Source organism: Miscanthus floridulus, chromosome 16 (genome assembly GCF_019320115.1).
Source record: "Miscanthus floridulus cultivar M001 chromosome 16, ASM1932011v1, whole genome shotgun sequence".
Classification (NCBI taxonomy): domain Eukaryota; kingdom Viridiplantae; phylum Streptophyta; class Magnoliopsida; order Poales; family Poaceae; genus Miscanthus; species Miscanthus floridulus.
The window spans coordinates 93,325,261-93,333,404 of NC_089595.1; the positions used below are offsets into that span (position 1 = coordinate 93,325,261).

General features: G+C 49.6%; 2 protein-coding genes across 2 annotated transcripts; one reads left to right on the forward strand and one right to left on the reverse strand.

Moving 5' to 3' along the window:
• The first annotated feature begins 342 nt into the window (after positions 1–342).
• On the forward strand, positions 343–919 carry LOC136513721 (histone H4). Its single transcript, XM_066507675.1, has one exon. It carries the CDS (start codon positions 418–420, stop codon positions 727–729), a length of 312 nt encoding a protein of 103 aa, XP_066363772.1. The 5' UTR covers positions 343–417; the 3' UTR covers positions 730–919.
• Positions 920–1,819: 900 nt separating this feature from the next.
• LOC136513483 (uncharacterized protein At4g08330, chloroplastic-like) lies at positions 1,820–3,511 on the reverse strand. Its single transcript, XM_066507481.1, has 2 exons — positions 3,253–3,511; positions 1,820–2,564 (listed from the first exon to the last, which is right to left on the reverse strand). Exons 1-2 carry the CDS (start codon positions 3,300–3,302, stop codon positions 2,165–2,167), a joined length of 450 nt encoding a protein of 149 aa, XP_066363578.1. The 5' UTR covers positions 3,303–3,511; the 3' UTR covers positions 1,820–2,164.
• Between the last annotated feature and the right edge of the window lie 4,633 nt (positions 3,512–8,144).

The window sequence follows — 8,144 nt, forward strand, 5'->3', positions numbered from 1 at the left end:
CGGAGGTAGCAGGTTCGCAGAAGGGAAATGGAGGAAGCCTGCAAAAATTTATGACCCGGAACAAAAACGAATCCACGAAACCGCGCATCCCAGCCCGGCTAGCAGTTGCCCGTTGCCCCAAGCTTTCAAGCTCGCGCTCGCGCGCCTCCGCGTACGAAATTTCAGACCCGGCCCGCCAAGTCAGCGATCCGCGCCTCACTCCACGTCAGCGATCCGCGGCATCCTACCCCGCGTGCCCATCCCACCCGTCCATTCCCTCCGCATCGAACGGCAGCCACCGCCCTCCTCCCACCGCTCGCCTCCTTTTAAACCCCTCCCCTTCTTCCCCCAACCCGCACTCCAAGCACCACAAATCTCACCTTCAGTACCGCCTGCAATCTCCGAGGAAATCCACCACCCACCCGAGCGGAAGAAGCCATGTCTGGGCGCGGCAAGGGTGGCAAGGGGCTCGGCAAAGGCGGCGCGAAGCGCCACCGGAAGGTGCTGCGCGACAACATCCAGGGCATCACCAAGCCGGCGATCCGGCGGCTGGCGAGGAGGGGCGGCGTCAAGCGCATCTCGGGTCTCATCTACGAGGAGACACGCGGCGTGCTCAAGATCTTCCTCGAGAACGTCATCCGCGACGCCGTCACCTACACCGAGCACGCCCGCCGCAAGACTGTCACCGCCATGGACGTCGTCTACGCGCTCAAACGCCAGGGCCGCACCCTCTACGGCTTCGGCGGCTAGGCTGATTGACTCCCCTCGATGTACCCCCCCCCCCCCCCCCTGCAGCTGCGATGTTGTCTGGCCGTGCCCACAAGTCTTGCGGTCAAGAATGTCTCATGAACTCTTGTTAGTGTATCTGATGTTGGAAATCAAGCTTGTTGTGCAACTCGTTACTCTTCAATGCAAATGAATGTATTGTGGTCGTCTTTTCTGTTTCGTGAATCCTGTTGTTACGATGGAAAACTGGTGTTTTGTTTGCAGTTTCAATGCCTCAGGCCTGCAAGTGAAAGCGTCAGGTTTGTTTGATTGCAGATTTGGATACTTTGGTTCCGTAGGTCAGTATTGATCTAGTGATTGATGATTGTGCCTTGTTTGCCTCGCTCAGTATTCACGTGAAGTGTGCCATCTGTGATAAAGAAAAGCAGATGCAGTTTACATGCTAGTTTTTCCATGTTTCATTACTAGTGTACCCTAGGGATTCAATTGGAAGTTGGAATCCTAGCAAAACCAAGTTCTGGTTCTGTGCGTACCTGTATCAGAAAGGGTTGGGCAGGTGCTGAAATTGGGTAGGATTTGTGGAAGATGTCATACTCAAATGAATCATCTGAATACAAATTATTTTCCTTTTCATGTGATGCCAATGAAAAAATAACTGAGTAGTAAACAGGAACATCAGTGGTGATGAACTGGATCAAGCTAGATGTCTATTATTTCCATGACCTATTGAATGATCCATCATAGAAAATGTGTCACATCAACAACAGCTTAGTACAGAATTAATCTGAACATATATATCAAGTCAAATAACATGCATTTCGATTAATCTTTTCATAGTGTAGTAGCTATAAACCAAAAATCTGCTCACGAAATAACTGAAGAGAACCATTGCCCTTTAGACTGACAAAATTCAATACAGTGTACAATATTCCAATACACTGACTACTCTGTTCCTTTAATATTTGTAACTGCATGCAGCATGCCACACCCATGCACATCCACAGACAAAGTAACATATGTATATCTGATGAATATGCGATACAAGAAGTCTCGAAATTGCAAAGGCAGTGAACTTCAGAAAAAATAATGCAGACACTCCAGAGACAAGGTACACTAGAGGCAAAAACCCTATCATTTTGCAGTAGTATTAATAACACAATAAAAATTCACTAGTCCTGTCAAGGTATACATTTACACTGCTGCACAAAGGAAATATAGGGGCTACTCTGTAATAGAGTATGTGTGGGAAGATGATTGAAATAGAACAAACATAGCAAATTCCTAGCACTTCTTGTTTGTTGGTTCTGCATTTACTCTGTTTGCAGTATAGTGGACTTGAAAAGGTACACATGGCTGCAGTTCAGAGTTTATCAGCCGGCTTATCAGCTAGAATCTACAGTATTTTTCTTTCACAACAAAACAGCTTCAGCTGGCCAGCCGAACAGGCCCCAGATTATCATCACGGCGAGAAGAGAGCACCAGAGTCGTCTGATGAGGGCTGCAGTGCATTGATCTTAATAACATATTTCTTCCGAGGGGATGTGCTGCTGCCCTTGGAGCTCATGTCCAGGTCATCTGACCCCTCGCAAAAGGTGGGATCCTCATCTTCATAAGCATTACCAATATGACCACTGCACTTCCGGCAGAGCAATCGCGTCCTATTTCTGAAGAATCCCCATGAACGGCTTGAATGGAAGTACGGCGTGCAGCTCACCTCGTCAGTATGTGTAAAGCGGCTCTCATCGATTGCAAAGAATGAGACAACACCTTTCCTGATGTGCTTGCCATACTTGGATCCAATGTTCGCCGTGTTCCGTGCGGAGGAGCTCAGGTTTAATGCATAGCCACAGTATCCACAGCTGCCAGTAAGAAACAAATTAAAGATTATCACCAAATATTGACCTACATGCTCTCTCAATTGAAACTACTATACCACACTTCATATGCTTAAATTATGCTCTAGCGTTGTTTGTCTGCACTAAGCATCAGGACCTAATTTTCATGAGCCCACATTAGTTTCCATTCATTGTCACATTACTTTTCCTGGTTCTATTGCTTCCCACATAGTATCATAATAAGCTGCAATTACTTGGGCTCTTGTTCCTCTCGCACACAGGTGATGGTATCTTTTGAATAACGAACCCGGCAATGGATTCAGTGTGTTGATACATCTTGTGTGCTCTTTTATCGATGAATCCAGTTCGATTCGTAAGCAGGGCCACCAATCACTGTCAAGTGGAAACACTAACTAAAACCAAAGGAGTAAACATCTACTAGTAACTACCATCACCTGAACCCAATAACTTGATTCTCAGATTCAATCCCCAAGTACACCCAGCACGAATGATATTTGCCAGATAAAAACTACGCTTCGGGGCCAAAAATCAGGTGAAAAACACCAGCTGAATGGGAAGAAGCCACTTCCTGGAAACAGGGAAGAAGCTAGTACTATCTAGGAACTAATCAAAGAACTATCCTACCAGCCCAAGGGAAGGGTTTGCTTCTTGGCCCGAGCATACTAGAGAGAGCATCCAGCCGGGGGCGAACCTGTAGGCGACATCCTTGCCGGAGGAGTAGCGGTCGAGGGCCCTCACCATGCTCACCCTCCGCTGGACGGACCAACACCCCCTTGATTGCTTGGCTTGGCCAGCGCAGCGACGGAGGAAGGCGTCTGATTTGGGATGCCGAGCCGCCAACGGTCAAGGTGGATTCGGCGTCCGCGGGCGCCGCGCTGGCTCGGCTTTCCCCCTTCTTTTTTCTTCCCTTCTCCGCAGGGGAAAAAAATAGAAGACGAGGCAGCAGGGCACGAGGCCACACACGCTACCACTGGTCTCGCGTTGACCGCAGCGGCGGTGCCGTGATTTCTGCCCTGTTCGTGATTGCGACCGTCTCGGATCCATGAAGGCGCGAACGATGACGATGGCAACTCGTTCGCTGTACGTGTCCGCGAATGGGCCAATATGTTCATTCGTGACGTTGAAGTGGACTGGTGAGAACGAAGGAACAGTGTTTTCAGTTAGGTGTTCAAGGACACGTGTCACTACATTAAAGATGGACCAGCCTAATCATAGAGCCCAGCTAGACGAGGTGGACGGCAAATGCCCGACTTGATGCGATCGCCCGATTGTTCCTGTATAACGGGGATAGTGATGGTGGATGCAGTTTTTCTTTTTCTTTGTTTCTTTTCTTCTTTTCTTTTTTCCCCACGAGGACCTGTGAGTAAAGAGAAATTGTGCATAGCAAAGTAGAAGTCACTTCCTAAAAAAAAAGCAAAGTAGAAGTCACGCCGGGCATTTGGTTTAAATTGACACTTCGATTTGGTTTATTCGGTTCCTCTGAGGTTCGGTTTCCAAGAATGAGAAGCCGATCGGTTTACCAGAGAATGCATACATCAATTTTTCGGTTTAAATCGAGAAACCGAGCCTACCTGTGCCTCGCAGTCGCTCGCATCCGCAACGCATGGAACGACTTTCCCTCGAGCAGTAGATGTGCCGCCGGCGCCACCTTCCACTCGTGCAGCACCGCCGCCTACTTGCATCAGCGACGCACCGCCGCCGTCGCACTGTGGAGCAGCCATGCCGCACAGCCAGCGAGTATGCCTCCACCTAAGGCTGGATAACGAGCTGGCTCAGCTCGGCTCGGCTCGTTTTGGCTCGTTAAGATAACGAGCTAGCTCGGCTCGGCTCGGCTCGGCTCGTTATCCTAATGAGCCAGAAAGCCGGCTCGGCTCGTTAAAAGCTCGAGCTCGTGAGCCAGGTATAAAAAATACACAAAATATAACATTTGCATTTATCTAAAGTTTGAGAATAATAATAATATAAAAGAAATACATCTAGGCCAGTTACCAGTCAATTTATAGGGTCTAGACCAGTTACCAGTTAATTGTTAAGTGCAAGACATGAAGTAATACAAAAACTAATATAAGTTTTGATATTTTTTTTTCTGGAAGCTTGGCTCGTTTAGCTCACGAGCTGGCTTGAAAGGTCCTTGGTTGGTTTTGGTAATTGAGTGACAACTTAGGTGGACTAATTGTGTTTATGTGAGATACATAGGTGATTAGTCCACAGGTACATGTGTGTGAGCAACATATGCCATGAAGGTGAAAATGGCTTGGAGATGTTGCAAAGCTCACACATGTGATGATGAAGGAGCTTATTGCATATGAGACATGACACTGAGTCATGTGATCAAGGTAGAGAAGATCAAGACAAGACTTGGCTTGATGGACCGGTTGCAAGCGTGAAGAGCAAGTCGAAGGCTTTGGAGTGATGGACCGCGTGGCAGTGAAGCTTGAGCAAGACTTGGCGCCGATGGACGATGGCAACGGTGAAGAGCAAGTAAAGTCAAGATCGATGAACCAATATGATCATGTGATGATATGAAGTGGATCATATCATTATTGATCGTGTTGGTGCATGTGTTGCATCAACATTGAAGGAGATGGAATGAAATGCACAAGGCAAAGGTATAACCTAGGGCATTTCATTTCACCGGCCATAGGTGTGTAGAGAAGTTTATGACCGAGTTTAGGATAGATGGCCATACTATCAAGAGGGGCAAACTTGTTTGCATATCGGTCATCTAGTGCCACTCGAGTGATCTAACTTTGCATTGTCGCTAGGATCGAGTGGCGTGGCAAGTTGAGTGGCTAACATCCTTTGGAAAATGATTGTGAAAATGCTAACACACATACACATGGTGGTGTACACTTAATGGTGTTGGCACATTTACAAAGGCGGTGGTGTTTGCAGGGTTGAGATGGGTTTGGGTCCCTCTCATGGTGGTGTACACTTGATGATGTTGGCACATTTACAAAGGCGATGGTGTTTGCAGGGTTGAGATGGATTCGGCGCTTTCGGGAAAATGGAATGTCTATTTTCTATTGCGCCGGATGCAAATTCTTGTGGTTAGCACACTTGAGCAAGGGTGAAGAGAATGAAGGAGATGTCAGCGTCGGTCAAGTGACCGGACGCTAGATCCAAAAGCACCGGACGCTGACTGCCTGCGTCCGGTCGCGCTGACGTGGAGTGTAGCAGTAGCTAGAGAGTGACCGGACGCTGGTGCTGCGTCCGATCGCGTTCGACCGGACGCGTCCGGTCATGCTCGGGAGCTTATTGGAAACGACCGGACACTGAGGGTCCAGCGTCCGGTCAGTTGAAGCTGGAGCGTCCGGTCAAGTCAAGTGACCGTTGGAATTGGGACACATGGTCGTCTGCGAGCGATCGGACGCTGAGGTCCAGCGTCTGGTCAACACGACCGGAGCGTTCGGTCGGCCCGACCGTTTCCCAGTGAAGGGGTAACGGCTAGTTTAGCCCTTGGGGCTATAAATAGAAGTGGCCTTCGGCCATGGCTGGGGTGGAGCACCTCAAGGGACTTAGCGTCCATGCTTGTGAGTGCTTGGGAGCCCTCCATCACACATATACTTGATAGTGATCATTCGATTGTGTGAGTGAGCGATTCTAGTGCGATTGCATCGTGAGGTTGCATCGAGTGGCACTAGGTGATCGAGTTGCAAGCCGGTGGTGCTTGTTACTCTTGGAGGTTGCCACCTCCTAGATGGCTTGGTGGTGGTCTCTGTGGAAGCCCGCAAGAAGCTTGTGCGGCGCTCCGGAGAAGTGCTTGTGAGGGGCATTGTGCTCGCCCTGTGGGAGCTACGAAGAGCAACTCTAGTAAAGCGTGTCATTGAGCTACCCTCACTCAAGGGGTAGGTTCTTGCGGCGCTCGACGTGCGGGCTTAGCGGGTGATGCTAATTAGCCGCCGAACCACCAAGTGAGCGGTCGACACAACGGGGACTAGCGTGTTGGCAAACACGTGAACCTCAGGAGAAAAATCATCGTGTCAACCTTTGTTCTTCCCGTTGGTTTGCATCTCCGTTACACAAGCTTGCAATTACTTTCATATACATTGAGCTTGTGTTGTTGCTTTAGTAATTAGTTAGTTTGTGTAGCTTGCTAATTATCTTCTTGCTTGTGTAGCATAGAAGTGGCTCCCTTGCGTGGCTAATTTGGTTTTAGTAACCTTGTTAGTCACATTGCTTAGTTTGTGTAGCTAAGTATTTGCGCTCTCTAATTAGGCATTGGTTGCCTTGTTATTGAGCATTGCTAGTGAGCTTTGTTAGCTTTGTGCTTTTGCTTACTAGCATGTGTAGGAGCTCCCTTGTTGCTTAAAATACTAGTGGCATAGGTTTGTGTAACCTTGCTCCTAGAATTGTTTAGGAGAGCTATAACTAGCTCGGCACCTTTGTTGCATAATTGTTATCTTTGCAAGGTGCTAGTGAACATATATAGTGGGGTATAGTCTTGGCTAGACCGATAGTTTTAATTCCGCATTTGTATCGGTTAGCCGACGTGATTAAGTTTAGAAAAGACTATTCATCCCCCCTCTAGTCGCCATCTCGACCCTTCATGGCTCAAGTTGGCTTGTTATAGCTAACGAGCTAAAATCTTGGCTCGGCTCGGCTCGTTATCATAATGAGCCGAGCCGAGCCGAGTTGAGTTAGCCATGAGCCGAGCGAGCTAACGAGCTTCGAGTTTTTCATCCAGCCTTACCTCCACCTCGCCTCGCCCGCCACCACTTCCGCGCTCCGCTAGACCGCCTCCTAGTCGTGCCACCGTAGCTCGCAGTAGTTTCATCTCCGCGCCTCGCCTCGCTCACCGCCGGTTCCATGCTCCCCAGACCGCCTCCTAGTCGTGCCACTGTCGAAGCCGACTGGATTTAGGGTTTGAGATTTTGAGTTGGATCAGATGGGAGAGGACTGAAGGAGAAGGGGCCTGAAAGGACCTAGGATGCTGCCTAGAGGGGGGTGAATAGGTGTCAAGTTCATAAACCCAGGGTCCCTCATGGATCTGCTTCCCAGCAAAAGCTCGGCCCAGCAGACGATGTTACGAACGACGCGCAACTCCTGGGCCAGCCCAAAAACCTAACGACAGGCCAGAAGGGCGATCTCTGACCGGAAGGCCTAGCCAAGGAGAGGACCGATGCTCACTTCTGACTCTGGCCCGCCTCTCTGACCGGAAGGCCTGGCCAAGAAGGAACGACGCTCGCTTCTGACTCTGGCCTGCCTCTCCGACTGGAAGGCCTAGCCAAGGAGGACCAACGCTCGCTTCTGACTCCGGCTCGCCTCTCCGACTAGAGGCCTAGCCAGCTCGCCTCCAACTCCGACGCTCGCTTCTGACTCTAGCCACCTCTCCTACCGAAAGGCCTAGCCAAGGAGGAACGACACTCGCTTCTGACTCTGGTCCGCCTCTTCGACCGAAAGGTCTGGCTAAGAAGGGACGACGCTCGCCTTCTACTCTGACTCGCTTCTCTGACCAGGAGTACACCAAACCTCTGCTTATAGCTCTTCTCCGACTGGGAGGCTAGAGCTGACTGGGTGACAATCGATCGGGGATGCCCATTCGGTGAAGACCCAGGAAACGGACAGAGCAAGTAAGGCAGG

Excerpts from the sequence above, each read along its gene's own strand:
- LOC136513721 (XM_066507675.1), top strand. The coding sequence starts at position 418 with ATGTCTGGGCGCGGCAAGGGTGGCAAGGGGCTCGGCAAAGGCGGCGCG.
- LOC136513483 (XM_066507481.1), bottom strand. The coding sequence starts at position 3,302 with ATGGTGAGGGCCCTCGACCGCTACTCCTCCGGCAAGGATGTCGCCTAC. Across the intron at positions 2,565-3,252 it reads GGCAAGGATGTCGCCTACAG|CTGTGGATACTGTGGCTATG; the intron begins GTTCGCCCCCGG and ends TCTTACTGGCAG.